This window comes from Bacillus rossius, chromosome 7 (assembly GCF_032445375.1).
Source record: "Bacillus rossius redtenbacheri isolate Brsri chromosome 7, Brsri_v3, whole genome shotgun sequence".
In the NCBI taxonomy this organism is placed as follows: domain Eukaryota; kingdom Metazoa; phylum Arthropoda; class Insecta; order Phasmatodea; family Bacillidae; genus Bacillus; species Bacillus rossius.
In genome coordinates this window covers 49,701,550-49,717,787 of record NC_086335.1, presented here as the reverse complement: position 1 = coordinate 49,717,787, position 16,238 = coordinate 49,701,550, and the positions used below count along the sequence as shown (strand labels likewise).

At 37.8% G+C, this 16,238-nt stretch overlaps 1 protein-coding gene across 1 annotated transcript in view; it reads right to left on the bottom strand.

Moving 5' to 3' along the window:
- Nucleotides 1-1,672: 1,672 nt before the first annotated feature.
- LOC134533991 (acetylcholinesterase-like) overlaps nucleotides 1,673-16,238 on the bottom strand; it is a 29,369-nt gene continuing 14,803 nt past the window's right edge. Inside the window, exons 4-11 of the mRNA XM_063371870.1 lie at nucleotides 14,558-14,708; nucleotides 11,782-11,967; nucleotides 9,765-9,970; nucleotides 8,564-8,729; nucleotides 6,908-7,086; nucleotides 3,861-4,014; nucleotides 2,453-2,585; nucleotides 1,673-2,003 (exon numbers count right to left, since the gene is read on the bottom strand). Coding sequence (XP_063227940.1) covers nucleotides 1,841-2,003; nucleotides 2,453-2,585; nucleotides 3,861-4,014; nucleotides 6,908-7,086; nucleotides 8,564-8,729; nucleotides 9,765-9,970; nucleotides 11,782-11,967; nucleotides 14,558-14,708 — 1,338 coding nt within the window. The 3' untranslated portion in view covers nucleotides 1,673-1,840. The remainder of the gene's footprint in view (nucleotides 2,004-2,452; nucleotides 2,586-3,860; nucleotides 4,015-6,907; nucleotides 7,087-8,563; nucleotides 8,730-9,764; nucleotides 9,971-11,781; nucleotides 11,968-14,557; nucleotides 14,709-16,238) is intronic.

Below are 16,238 nucleotides of genomic sequence, written 5' to 3'. Positions count from 1 at the left end.
CCGAGGACTCCGAACTCAATGTCGAGAAAGTATGTTTTTAAAATATTTTTATTTAAATTTTATTAATTAAATTTTTTATAAATTTTAATTTTTTTCTTTAAAAGAGGATAATAAATAAAGATTTTCAAGATGGCGGGCGTAACGGAAGTTGCAACGGTGATGTCATGATTCAAAATGGCTGCCATGGCATCCTAATTTTCAAGGTCATGTCCTCGGCAGCTTAAAGCAGCTAGCTCTTAGGACTTTTAAGCCGCTTTTAGGATTTTGAGTTCTTTCTAAGACAATACAACTTTTGAGGTTTTTCGAAATCCTAATTTTTGAATTGTGGAATTTTTTGAGATTTTTTTGCGGATTTGTTTTCCAAAAATGGTAATTTTGGCGAATTTTGAGGAATTTTGCGTAAATTTTGGCAAATTTTGAAGGGAAAAGGTCAAGTTCAAGGTCACGGTCATCCTAGATGGCCGCCGTGACGTCAGAGCAATCGGTCAGTGACCCGGAATACGGCACCATCGCCTACCGCCTGTTTCAGGACCGGCTATCCTATACTACTAACATCTCTTTGAATCATTGTTCACTGGGGTGTGGGAAAAATGCATGACTCCATACATCATATAGTCTGGCTTCAGGGTATTTCCCCTTTTAATACTGATATTTTGTCTAACGAAGTATGAACCGTGTCACACAAAAAATACCTCCTTAACAATGAGCCAGCACATGTAGAGTTACAGAGAGAAAATTCCAACCAGTGACCTGAATGTTTAGATGTACCTATTCTACCATGTGATGAAGAAGAGGAATTGGTACAGGAAATACTGGGACACAACACCGACAACAGCTCTGTTATCAACATAAATTATTATTCAAGTCTATCTTGCCAACACTTCAAAAAGAAGTTCCAAGAGATGCAAAGAGGAAATCATCTCTGAACTTCAAAGCCACGGAAAAAAAAAAATCTCTATTTTCAAGACCGAGTACAGAACAGTCAAAGAAAGCTCCTGGTATAAAAAGGAAAATGTCTCTCACGAAAGTAAATGTTTCAAAGCCAGGTGGGCGAAAGCTTGATGCCAGAAGACGTACAGACAGATTTACCAAAATTACACAATCTGTTACAAACAAATAAAGTCATGGTACTATGCTTTGTGCAAAAAAGGACAGAGTTATTGATTTTCGGAAATTATATATTTTTGAGAAATATCTGTAAGAAGAATGTGTGGGACCTGTTGCTGATGACACTGATGAATTTACTAGTTCATTTTGTATTAAAAAAAATTATTTTGAACTTTTATATTAATGTTAAAAATCACTTTTATTTCAAATTAAGCAATGGGTTGTCAGTTATTTGGATTATATACCAGTTATCGGCAACTGGTGTGAAACAATTTGTGACATCTAATGATGTTATCAATTATTTCTTGCAATTATTTTTGTGTATTGCGAATTGCCATTGTGAGAAATTTTCTTAAATTAAAAAAAAATGAATTATGAATATTGCTACACAATTTAATGTAATCCAATATTTTTATGCAAATGATGAAAGTTTTTGTGTTATATGGATGAAAGTGTAAGTAAGAATTATTAATATAAAATTTACCATTGCTTGAAGCAATATATCAATACAGGAAATTAAAATATTCCAATCTTATTAGTATTTTTTAAATAAAAAAAACTCGGGTAAATTGAATTAGGTATTTATTAATTCCAATTTGTTGGTTAAAAAATATTTTTACATCATTGGTACGAAATAATTATTACAAAACAATTTAGAATTTGTCAGCGTTGTCAACAACGTAGAATTTGTCAATCCAGGAACAAATTTATGTTCTCGTTTTTCTCTGTATTATTATGTAATTTTCTTGAAAGTACTGTACCAGTCGTCCAAAAATTCCATACGTTCCTTAAACAAGCCAGCCTCTAGTTTCAGGTTTTTTCTTATCTTCAAATACTGAAACTTATCTTTGGTCACAGGTGCCCAGGGCACTTTATTCGCCACCTGCGAAACATCCCTGTCAACACAAAGCAGAAACTCTGAAATCATGATAACTGAGAGTAAATTTACATTCATGCAATAAAATTAAGTAGGTACCACCAAAAACGCTACAATTTTTTAGGTTCATATCAATTTGGGATGTTTGTTTTGGAGCTCGTTTTTAACTATTTAGTCAGGATACGTGAGTTAATTTTTCTCCCTAGTGAGAAATTATGTCAAAATTTATCTGAAATATTTTCTAAATTGAACATTGGAGTAGTATTAAAATACAAATATACAATTGCATATTTAATAAAAATATACTTTTTGAGATAAAGCGACTAAAGAAGATAGTAAGAAAAATTTAACTAGAAATTTTTTTTAAAGTGTTCCCTTGTCCGTGACATTCGTTTCTTCGTTCGTTAGGAAATCAGTAAGGCCTACTTATTAATTTAAAACAGTTAAAATGTGTGTTGGTACACTCACCCTGTCTTTGCAAAATGAGTCCAATACTTGACCATGTGGTTGAGAACTTTCGCCTCTGCCGAATCTTGATGGTATATGTTCGGCTTTGCCGACGTGAAGAACAGATAGCTGAAGTCCTCCCCATGTGAAGCCCCTGCAAGGAATTGGTGCACTTTCAATCGGCCTCACTCATTACAGTCCCAGCATATTTAGAGCGGAGATATTATTTTAAAATATAATATAGACTTTACCAATAAATATTATCAGGTTTTGTGAAGGGTTTAAGTCTCTACGTGCACTCAGAAACTTAAACGGGCCAGTTGAGTATTTAAAAGGGTAGCATTTTAGGCTGAAGGAACCCCTCCCCAAACAAAAATTGAATTGGAGGAGGATGGTAAAGCAGTGAACCATTATTGTAAAATAAATTAGTGCACGTTATATTGTAGATTTTGTATGAATTATGCTAGTTTATGTTTACATTATTTATAAATTATATTTTATATATATATATATATATATATATATATATAATACATTTTCCATCTAGAACTTCCACGTTTCTTTTAAATTGAGATATAATTGATTAATACTTCGCTGAATCCACTGATGTTCCACACAACACGGGAAATAATTAACTTTTATTGTCCGTTCTGTAGGAATGTTCTTGTAAAATATTAGTTCATGCGTTAAAAGTAAAACTTACATCAATAATCACTGGACGTGTACGTCACTACAAGGATTTAGTAAACATGTGACAGATCTCGCTAGTCACATTTTCTAAGCCCTCCAAGCTTTCAAAAAGTAGCTTCTGGTTCTGTTATCAACCATATCAGTTCTTCGACTGCAAAAAGTTCATAAGCTTGTATTCGTCATCATCGATTATTTCCGAGTAGTTTTATGTAATATTACTTGCAAAATACTTTCGTAGTTTTAATTTATAATAAACCTAAAGTGTTTACAAATATTTTAACACATACTGTACGTTATATAAATTTTTTTTCACCAAATCAAAACTTGAACATAATCAACGCCTGAAAATGTATCACTTGATATTTTTTTTCCCCCTTTAAAATATTTGTGATATATTAAATTGTTTTTTTTTTCACCATCGAAAAATCATTACAATAAATTTCAAATAAATTGCTCACTCCTTAATTTAATAATTTAACTACCATGAAAGCAGAGGTTTCGACACGATATATTAGTAACCATTTTTTAGGTGTGTCCAATTTAACGTGTCCATTATGTAGACGTATGAGGGGCAACGGAACATAGTGGTTTAAGTCGAGAATTGTGCAAATTTGAGTTTGCCACACGAACTAATGATTTGAACACAGGTTAATGTGTAACTAGTTGAAAGCTGCAGAATTCTTGACTTAAATCACAGTGCTCCGGAAACCTTTAAATATAAAATATGTTTCGTACAAACCTGGAACTGATGGTCTTGTCACGTCTTTAAGGAGCATCAAATCCCACGGAATCTCGTGGTCAAACACATACACGTACAAGGGGCTGTCGGAATTTTTCAGATGAAGCCTTATGGCAGTGTACATAGGGTAAACAAATATAAGGTCAGATGCCATCTGTGGAGAACAATTCAAATTAAATTAAAACATAATGATTCCAGTCAAGCCACACATTCAATTTGACTAGCTGCTTAAATATGTTGTCCGGAACTCACTCGATACAATTATTATTTCGAAATGTGATTCCATATAGAAACTGAGTTAGATATGTACGAGAGAGTATGTATACATGCAGTTATAAGTGATTCATGATTAATAATTTTCAACACAGCAAATGAGAAATTAAAACGAAAATTATTACCATTTAATTTACATTGACAATCACTGGCAGTATATGACAAGTACTCAGACAAGACAAAATATCAGTAACTTAGTTATGTATCTAATTTACGACTAATAAATACCAATTTTTAATTAAACTGGCCATTTAATATTTGATAATCAATAACTTTTTTAATTATAAAAAAAATAAGTATTTTTAGCTCAATCTCACGACTACACTTTTGCATTATTAATTGCGAACTCTACCACTGAGTGTTTGCGTGTGTGTATTTCCCCTTTCTCAATTCCTAACGGCAAAGATTGTAATTTTTCAAAATATCTAAAACGATTTAAATTTAAACCACAGTTCCGGGAATAGTGTTTTATAGCACAGAGTTTTTCATCATATTATCAAACTTTTAATAATAATCAGAATAAAAGGGGTTGCGTACAAAATTTGTGCCTAACGATTTTATGGATGTTTGATGTTATGTTAGCGTTATGTACGACCCAACAACTGTATGACCCTTGCAACTGTCTACGGCGCTCCGTTTCTGCGTAAAACTCACAAGTTCCAGCGGCAACAATACAACAGCGCCTGGAAGTAGTGCACGCAATCACCAGGTAATGGTAAGTGTTCGACTGGCTGTTCCCGACAGCCAGAACCGGAAACTCACCGTGGCAGTGCGTGTTCTGCATCAGTGGCTCGAGGTTCATTTGGGAGGAACGCGTCAACAGGCTGCGTTTGCCCGAGAGCTCACCAAGCCAGCGAAATAAGGAACGGAAACTGCGGTGTCTCCCCAAGCACAACAAGCAAACGAGCTACAAGTATAACGTATTTTCCGTGCGGTCTGTTTCTGTCTGCGTGTCTCTCTCTCTCTCTCTCTCTCTCTCTCTGCCATATATACTGTTGTTTAATTCTGCATGCAGGAAGTATTGCATACTTCCTGGCGTTTTATCACTGCTGGTGAAACTTTTGAGTTTTACGCAAAAACGGAGCGTCTTATGGAACACGAAACTTTTTTTTGTTATATCATGCATACAATAAATTGGCATAATTATCCATGACATCAGAAGGTACGAATTTTGTACTGATTAAAAAGTTGGTCCCTACAATATTGATTAAGAAGCTCCGTTTGGTCATTAAAAAAATTATCTCGTGAGAAAGAGTTTTTAGTTTACTACAGACGTACTTTATAATTTTTACATAATTGCCATTCAGTTCCAAGTACCTTTCACAACGCTGCACCAAATTGTATTAACACTTCTGCATAGAAGTTCACTGCCTGGAAATTAAACCAGTTAGCAATCGGAATTTTATCATTTGTGCTGTAATTTTTGACTCACGTTTCATTAAATCAACCAAAATTACACCCTTTTTGAAATAAAAAACCGTAGCCAATAATTTTTCCACTTGAGTACGGAGATTGCTTAAACGTTTTCCAGAGAATTTATTAAGCGCCTGTAGTTAGGTCAGACGCATTACATATTTGAAGTCCGTGATGCCTATGGCCAAGACGTCCGTTCCATTCCCAGGCGGCGAACTTCTATGAAGAGGGGTTAAAGAAACTGGTGCAGCGTTACGAAAAGTGTTTGGAACTGAATGGCAATTATGTGAAAATTTGAAGTAGACATGTATAAAACTAAAACTGTTAATAAAAACCTTTTTCTCAGGAGTTTATTATTTTTATTAATGTCCAAACGGATCTTACTTTACGAATAGCCATCGTATCATTAAGGTTTTGTTAATTGGAATAACTCCATGGCATAAGACATTGTACATGGAATTTAGTTTAATTTTAAAAATCTATTTTGTGCACAAATATAAATTATAAATATGATTTTCAATGGTGAATCTCGTTCTTAGGAATCGATCATGGTTATGAGAGTCTTGTGCATATTTATCACAGTTTACAAAAGAAAGCACCTCACATAAAATTTCGGATTGGTTTACAAATAATATGAATATTTTTTATGAAAGTTAAAAAAAATATTTATTTTTACAAATAATTAAATTTTAAATACTTGTACATGGATTTCATAGCAACGTAATTGTTACTGTTTCTATTAAGTTAGTATAAGTGTTTCATATTTTTATTACTACAGTTATCTCCAACATTAGAGTTCTAAATGCTGTATCATTACAGGATTTTCCTGGTTAACCTTAATAGGGGTAATTATTTGAAATGTTTATTTTACACCCTGATCCAGGCAATTTGCTAGCTTTCAAACTAAATAAATACTGTACAGTAAATTCAGATCTCATTACAAAAACGTTCACTTCGTAACCAGCTGAAACAGACCAATGATTAATTATTGAAACGATTTGTTTGGTTAGTACGATCCATACAATGTTACATTCATAGCAAATTTACATCACAATCAAATATCTCTGAGGACTTATTATACGAGTATTACTTATTTTATCTTCCCAGCTTTACTTTGAATATGAATTTACTAACCAAGTATTAATTGAGTATTGTTTTGAACAAAACAATTAGTTTGATGTCAGATATGTTTGTCCTAATTAAAATTTTGCAAGATTCGATAAGATGTTGTATTTAAAAAAAAATTCTAGTTTGGATTTTTAATTGCGTTTATTTATCATCGTATTTTGAATATTTCTTTGCATTTACACTCAACAATTTCACCTTAATTTTTTTTGTTTCAATTTTACATGATAACTTACCTGAACAAACTGTTCAACCGAGTCCTCGCTTACAGATCGATCACCAAAGTAGAACTGTCTCAACTTGTCTGCTATTTCCTTACTCCTCTCTGTGCCTAACTCAGGAGCTAGATCCCACGGTAAAACAAGCTCCAGGTTTTCAGATATCTCCGACATGGTCAATGGGTGCATATCGGCGCCTGTGAAGCAATTATATAGCTTTATTTAATAATTTTACAATTTACAGTAAAGTAATATATAATATTTTGAATTATTGAAATACTAAAATTTTGAACACTAACTACGTTTGGAAGCGAAGAACGGAAATAATTTACTACAAAATTGATGACGATAATAGTTTCACAATCACTCATACTATGCTTTGTATGAAAGATCATTTACAGAGTTCGGTATTTTTATTAATTTAAAAAATTTATAATACCAGATACTCTATACAAAGTGAATTATTTGTATTTTTAATTTGTATTTATTTATCTTTTCTTTAGAGCTAACCAACAGACATTGTCCAAAACAGACAAATACAAAAAACAAAACAGGAACAAACACAAACATAAAGTGTAAATACGTATAAGGACACAATACAAGAAAAATATAACAAAAAAAAAATGGAATTAAATAATTTTTTTGAGTATCAGGAATGTCAAGTATCTTAAAGTAATAATCGTTAATAATGTTAGTAAATTTTAAATGCTTGAAAATTTTAAAACTAATGTATTATAATATTTTGGTCAATGAAACAAAGTTACTGCTGTAATAAATCTCTTAGACATAGTTTATGGATTTAATAAACCATTATTATCATAATAAACACATAGCATTACCACGCTAAATGATCTCACCTCAACGCATATAAGACCGAACGTCTTAGGTGATAATACTTAACACATTAAATATGTTAAACAACTTTAACTATACAACTGTGAAAACGAAAACTAACTACTTCTTGGCATACATATATGTTGAGATCACGTCCGTGAAAATGATGGCGTGCTCTGTTCTTTTTGGGTGGGTTTACGATTGAAAAACTTAATAATAATGATATAAGAATAACAATTCCCGAAATCATAAAACAAAATAAAATTTCAACCAAGCATTTTTTAAATTTAATATTTCGAGCAATGTTATTCTAAGTATCTTATCATTTCTTGACTTAATTCTAAAAAAATTCCTTATTTCATACTCATCTCGTACTACATCATAACCTGCTTTCCCAACGAAACATTATTTCATGCCAACCACACTTTATACTGTGCTCTTATTGGTGCTTCACATAAATCTTAAGGAAAAATATAAAATAAAACCATTACTGTCAATTCTTAAGTCAACAGCTGATTCACACACCAACCGTCATATAAACTATACGGCAATCGTAAACAACTACCTTTGTTTACATAGAGTCATATCTTAAGCACACGACTATTTCTTAATTTTCTATCGAAAACCCGCTTTAATCGCGACGATGGCTGCAACAAGGCATTCCGAAAGTTCGAACACACCAACATATACACGGACGTGACCAAGAAATATTGAACGACTCTGGCCACGAAGACTGTAAAAAAAAAAAAACACTGCGAATCTTTGATATTTGACTGCAAACTTGTTGAAACTGCGTCGTTTGTAAGATAGTTTTTGTTTTGTCTCGCTGTAGGTACTTGCCATGGAAAGCTATTCGACCCTCGGCAGACGTTACTCCGGTGATGAAAGGAACTTTTGCAAACTTTCCTTGCTCTAGTAGTTTCAGCGGATGATCTGGGAAAAACGGGTCACTGCTGTTGATTTCTTCAGTAGGTGTGAAAGAAAACGAAAGCAACCGTTTCTTTTCCTGAAAAAAAATGAAAAGCAGTAATTTTCACTTCGTAAATGTTAAGTCATAAATGAGTAACAAAATAATTGATTGTCAGCCATATTGTATTTCATTACCTAGTTAGTCATAAAGTTTATCTCAAACAGTGACCTTAATTTCTTGACATTACCGTTAAAAATTAAAATTGAAAAACTGTTAAAGCAATATTTTTTGAACCCTTCTTTATACTATATTTGTCCATCAGCTTTCTGGTGTTTCGCAAAAATAATTACCAAACATAAAAAAAATCAGTAAAGTTAAGTTGCATTTTATTCCAGCTCAGTTATTAGCAAATGAGTTGCGCCTTGGAAACTAAGCTCAAAAGATGGAAGTAGCCGCTAAGCAGTTGAGCGACCTACGAAACGTGATTTTCGGAAAGGTATATTATTTATAATAACCATATATAGTCAAGAAAAGAAAAAAAAAGTCACATCACAGAACACAGTGAGGGCTGACGGCGACGGGACAGTCGAAACAAGAACAGACAAATGACCTGGGGCAACATTATCTTCAAAACAGACACAACCCAACATTGTTGTCTTGAAACCAACGCGAATACAACAGATGTCTGTACTTATTATTGGAAAAAAGTGGCTTGCGTTTACTCCCGCGATGGCCCCGCTCGGGTCATTACCACAACGCCGAACGTACAATAACGCCGAATACCATAACGCCGAATGCCAAATTGACCGCCACGCCGAAAGCTATAAAACTGCTGTGTACCACAACGCCGAAAAATGTTGCTGCGGGGAGACGGGGCGGGGCGGGGGTTGGGGGTGGGGACAGGAGCAAAATGAAAAACAACTGAATGAATTTGTGTGCTAACCTTACCTAACCTAACCTTTGTGGCAGTCCTGCAATGACATTTTTCGGGGTTAATGTATTTCTTCGGCGTTGTGGTAATTCGTCGTTGTGGTACACAGTAGTTTTTTAGCTGTCGGAGTTGTGGTCAATTTGGCATTTCGGCGTTATTGTACGTTCGGCGTTGTGGTGCGTCCCCCCCGGCATGTTCACCTGATCGGACAAGGCGTGGTACTGGTGCTCGACCAACTCGCGGTGGGGCACAGTCCTCAGGCGGTCCGCTATCTCCTGGGGGTCGCGCGAGGCGCAGCCCAGCAGCTCGGCCAGCCGCAGGGACCGCCGCTTGCTGACGTCGTGCGACGCGAAGCACACGGGCAGCATCGCCACGCCGCTCATGGCGATCGCGCGGTGGAACAGCCCTGCCGGACAGGTGTCATCGTGACGTCACCAGCCCGGTGTCGCCTGTGTGCGCGCGCCGAGCGAGCAACTACACCAACCCTCAGTATGATCTTTGAATATATATATATATATATACTGTATAGAAGTCGCCAGCCCAGGTTAAAATTTCTAATACGGTTTTTCAGGTAGTTGGTTAATTCACCGCCGCAATCGCCACCATCTCTAGGGCATCGACTCGTGGTGGTCCCTAGCGGACAAGTGTCGAACTCTTCAAACACCCCTTCCCCCTCCTGTCAAACGAACTTGAGCTGCAGTGAATGATAGGTGGGTGGTGCGGGGAATGACAGCGGGCGACAGAGCTGCGCTCTAACGTGTAAATAACAACTAAGACGATACAGGGCGTTACGGCAGCGCACTGCAGCGGTGAAGTTCCCAAGCTGCTCATCATACGCTTCTGAAAAACGTAGAGTAAATCCTATCCACTCGCGACTTCTATACAGTATATATATTCAAAGGTATGATGCACACGAACGAAACACTCACCACTTTTAGAGAACACCAAATATAAAATTAACATTTTTTTTTTTTTAGTGATTTTTTAATGATTTGCAGCTAAACTAATTCGAGTGTGTACCAGACTTTAAACACGTTCTTTCATTCCCAGTTTATGAGAAGGTGTTAATTCCAACTTTTGATTTCAGAAGTGTTCAGATAATGCGAGTGTGGACTGCGGTGTATGATCAGTTAATAAATACGTTCGCCTTAAAGAAGGCCAGCATGAACGAGATCGGCGTCGCACTAAGTTAAAACCACAACTGCAAGCATGTCCACACGCATGCGTTGATAGATACTGATCGTCAGGGACGGCGGAAGGGAAGGGGGACACTAACTCGTGTTGCAGCTAAATTTTCTTAGCATTTGTACGGACTTTATAATGAAAGAACATAACTAATCAAGCCTATTTCTCGAACTGATTTTCTCTTCTTCAGAAACTTAAGTTTCTGTCCATAAATAACAGTGAAATGAATGAAAATCGGTATATGTAGCTTCCCGTCCAAGGCAGGGTCTACGTGGATGGAACGGGGCCGGGAGGTGAAGATGGCGCCGGGTGTGGCGAGGCGGAACGAGCCGGTGGCGAGGGAGTTCTCAAAGAGCATGTAAAGGATAAGAGTTTCAACTCAATGTTATTACGAGCGAACCTTATCGAGCTCATTTGTTTGCCGAACATACCCGAAGTACGGACCCCAATTGTGCCAACTGCTAAACACACTAAATAAATAAAATTTGAATTGTCATCGCTGCCACCACCATGATAAAATTATTTATTAAATTATATAAAAATACAATAATTAAACAAGTTGTGCACGTTTTAATTAATATTACACCATTTTCTTACTTTCCGTCAGTGGCGTAGCCAGGATTTGTGGTATGGGGGGTTGTTAAGAAGCATGCATGGCCCCCCCCTCTCCCCGTATTAAGCGGGGGGTCCGGGGGTCCTCCCCCGGGAAAATTTGGATTTAAAGGTGTAAAATAGTGCTATTTTTAGCAGTTTTCGGTACTTAAATTTAAATATTGTAATGGTAATTTTTTTTATTAATTTGTAATATGAAATTGTTTGAGTGATGAATAAGAAATTTAATTAAAGATTTGGAGCTAAGGGGGGTGGGTTGAACCCCTAACCCCCCCCCCCTGGCTAGACCCCTGCGTTCCGTAGTACATTTTTTATCAAAATAATGGTCATTTATTTTATATTATATTACAATGCAGCATGTTAGACCGATTCCCTCGGAATTCTTCGGTAAGGAATTCGTTGCCCTATTCGAGCGCTTGCCTGCCGCCGAAGGAGCCAGCATGAGGCCGTGCACGCTGACGGCGCCGGCGCTCTCGCCGAACACGGTGACGCGGCTCGCGTCCCCGCCGAAGCTAGCGATGTTGTCCCGCACCCAGGCCAGCGCCAGCACCTGGTCGCGCAGCCCGTTGTTGGCCGTCGCGTCGCTGCCCTCCAGGTGCAGGAAGCCTGCGCGCGCATCAACGACCACGCAGCTGCGAGACCGCGAACTCAACCTACAACAGTCTAGCGGCAGCACCGCTACTTCCTGCAACTAGCTGCAAATGCCGAGCCTTTCCGAAGTTGGCCGATCGGGAGCGCCTACCCCCTGGATGTTTTATTTTTTTATTTTTACGCGCGCGTTTTTTCTCTCCAGTATAAAAAAAGCCACACAGACTGTTTAGTGGATGGTTGGTTATATTAGGTAAGTATAGCTACATTAAAAATACTGTAAAATCAATAATTTATGGTTGCTTAGCAAATAACTTTTTAACATGTAGCTATCAAGCGCCAGGAAACCGTTTACATGATTTCACAGTATCTTTAATGTAGCTATCCTAACCAAATAAACCGTCCACAATGTTTTAAGTATTTATAATGTAGCTAACCTAACCTAATTGACCATTAGTTATCGTGTCCTTACCTGAAAATTACAAGTTGCGTAAAATTGCGTCCCTAGAATATTTGTGGAAGACAAATCCACGAAGTACGTTTCTTCAATTAGGTATTTTCCTCTAAAAACAATTACAAATAAATACCGTTGCCTTGTTTATGGTATTTCCTTTTAACAACACCTCCATATTTATCTACAATGAACCAAAAAAAAACCGAAGATGCACGATCGGTCGTTTTGCTCTCAGTGAAAAGAAGGCTTAGGCTGGGTTCACAATTGAAAAAATAACAGTAACAGTAACAGTAGGTCGTGTGCATAGGATATGAACGCCATGTTTCCTAACCTAACGATTCACAATAGCAGAAAGTTGGTCGTGTGCATGGGAGCGAGGTCGTGCGCATAGGAGTGAAATGAATATATTTTATTTCGGTCGCGTACGCATGGCACAACAGCCAATGAGAGAAGAGCAGGGTGTTTTTTTTTTTTTTTTGGCGGGACTAGAAATATGTTTATATTTATTAACCATATTGCGGTAAGAAAATGTCGAGATAATAATAGTATTATCGTTATTTTGAAAGTTAATATGTTTATTTACTAACACTGCTAACAGATGTCGCATAGTTCACGAAATTTCATTGGCTGAAATTAACAGTAAGAATTCAATTGTGAACCGATTTCGCAGTTCGCACAGGTCGTGTGCACAGGTCGTGTGCATGGCTTTCTATGCACTCGCTTAATTTTTTTAATTGTGAACCCAGCCTCGTTGCGGGATTGCGCCGCCGGTCCCGGAACGAGCGTGAGCGGTGCGGCATTTGCAGCCAGTTGCAGGAAGTAGCGGTGCTGCCGCTAGACTCTTGTCTTTCCTGCACCCCACCACCTCACGTTCAGTCATGCGGGAGAACTTTGAAGTAGTTCCGGGCCCACCCGATAGATAGCAGCTTTCGTAATATATTACTAACAGAGGTGCATTGAGTGTGAGAAGTAATGCATCAGCTATTATCGGGCAAGCAATTCAATTTTATTTTGGTGGCAACATATTTTATTGTGTGGCATACCAGAAATGTACATCTGCTACTCATTTATGTATGTATAAAATGCTTCTTATTACACATAAGTACTAAGTGTTTCTTGGACAACAGATAGCATCACAAGTCGCTCAAAACATTTTTTTTTCAGCTTCCACTGTATCTCCCTCCTTGTTTTATGCATACAATCACCGACTACACTGCCGTCTATAAATATATCAGTTAAGTAACGTGTGTGATAATAGAATGTGTTCAAAAAATCGATCGTCACCGGTTTTTTGAAGCTCGAACGGAGGCACTAGATAACTATCAGTAGAGTATATTTTTAATAATAAATGCCTTAATGCCTGAATGTTTAGTTAAAAACATTAAAAAAATAAACAAGCAATAATATTAAATAATAATTCATGCTTTTTACTACTATTTATTATTTATTTCATACATTTAAATCCATCATAAACATTTAAGTTTTTTTTTAAATATAAAAATTAACGCGCTCTATGAATTTACAAAATAACTGGTTACGAATAGTAGCGCTGTATATCGTGTTGATTTTAAACACTACTTGGGCACACATCGGGCCGTGTGACAGTAATAACGACTGTCCTATGCTTTGCAGGGCCATATGCCATTTACTTTAAAAGGGGCATAACATTTTGAAGAGGGAACTAACTCCTCTTGAAAAAAAGGGGGGATATGGGGAGTACGTAATAATAGCTTCCACGACATTCCCCGATAAATTTGAAAAATAAACTCTTTCACACAAGTTTTCAAGGAAATCTGAAACTTAATTTACAACGATGGTTTTTCTTTCCTAACAAATTATCCAAAGGTTAGTTCTATGAATTCTTACGATCAAATTCTTGTTAAATCGCGTCTTTCTAGGGCAATAATGTATTTTAAAAATTTTCTCGCAGAATGTTGTGAATTGAAATAGGTATTGATCAGCACTTTATGTTATAACTACATGCTGATAATTTAATTTTTTATGTTCCCATCGATGTCCAGGAGTTCATTTATCGACTGTTGTAGGGTTTCGAGGTTGACGACGTGTTGAGACTCTCTCGTGTTTCGTGAACAACAATGGTTTCCTTGCTTTGGTTATAAGTCGTCGTGGTTCACAGAGCCGTGCATACAGTACCCAGGGCGCCCAGCCGGTAGTTGAACGTGACCAGCACCACGTCCTCGGCCACCAGGAAGTCCGGCCCGTAGAAGTCCGTGTTGCCCGAGCCCATGACGAAGCCTCCTCCGTGCACCCACACCATCACGGGCCTCAGCTCCTTCGCCGGCCACTGCACAGGAACAACACGGCCGTCGTCCAGGGGAGGTAACCATTTCAGCTCATGATCTGCACCATGTCGGTTAGAAGCCCAAAAACGTTGGGCTCGAGTGTAGTGTTTGCATTGTGGGAACAGTTTTAAAGGACTTTATGTGCTTTATGTGATCGAAGTGACTGGTTTGGATGACGGCAGTTCTGGTTCGAGGATACAGGCGGACCGGCGCGCCTGCCAGCGCAGCGGGCCGGGGGGGGGGGGGGTTATAGTCCCCGAGATGGCCCTACTTCCCAAACAGGTAGCGCCCGTCACTCCATTGCGTGGTGATCCGGTTAGAGCGGTGCCTCTATGTCCCTCTAAACTCTAAGAGTGTTCTAAACGTTCCCAGAGCCTCAACAGCGTGAAGTTGGTGTAACAAGGATGCCATTGTTCTCACAGCTTCGGATGTTTTTAAGGAACCCGCCTAGTCAGGGGTGGGTTAGTGAGGCGGGATGATGTGTGATAGGTATGCTCGCTGGTGTTCTAGCGCGGTGTAGGCTCTGGACTGGCGCGCAGTCTTCTCGTCGCGCATAGGACAACAATGAAATATGAGCGGTGATCGTAGCAATGTATGGCGGATAAATGAAGATAAAGGTGTAATGCAAGTCCCTTAAGTGCTTTCAAGAATCTGTACCGGTTGTTTTATGCCTAAAAATTACCCCGAAAACACGTATTTTATCCATCTTCTAAAAACAGTTTTAAAAAACTTAATCCGGAAACAAAACTAGTTATCGGCCCTCAGCTAAATCTTAAATGCTTTTCGTAAACAGACCTCACTCGGATATATTGAGTAGTATTAAAATCGCGTAATTTTGTTTTCTGGAGCTCTGCACGCCGTATGTGTGTCCAGGTAGGCGCGTCACTTCTGAGGGCTACGGGACCTTCCCAGGGCGGGATGCCGATCTCCAACAGCGACTGTGAGGCTGGCGTGAAGTGAAGAGGGTGAGTGACCCCTTGGCGAGGGAGACAGGCTTCGGGTGCGAAGATGGGTTCATCGGGGACCAGAGCATCTGGTAAGGACGGCGGTCGAGTTAGTAGTGCGAAGAAGTGTGCTGGAATCAATGTGTGCGGTAAGAGACGAACAGTAGAGACAGCAACTGTAGAGCCGAGCTGCAGAGGGAAGAGTACATGGTGGACTTGCGAAAGTGCGATTAATGTGTAGACATATCTTAATTGTTGTAATTAAATTAACAATGTGAATATTAGATTATAAATAAAACTACAATCAATTAATTGGGTTATCCTTTCCGGATCCTTGTTTACAAACAGTAACAGTCTTTAATAACCGCCATGCGTGGTCAAGTACTATTTCAGCAATGTTTTGGGCGTTACAATATGGCGATGGCGAGGTAAGAAGTGACTTCAATTACGTCACAAGATCCTAACTCCACTTGTAAAACAAAAGAAACCACCTTGAATTCAGCAGTTTTTAGGTGGTAACAATTTTGTATCGATTATTGCTGATAATTCACCTTCGTTGAGCCAGAGCTTTTGTGAAACATAAAAATC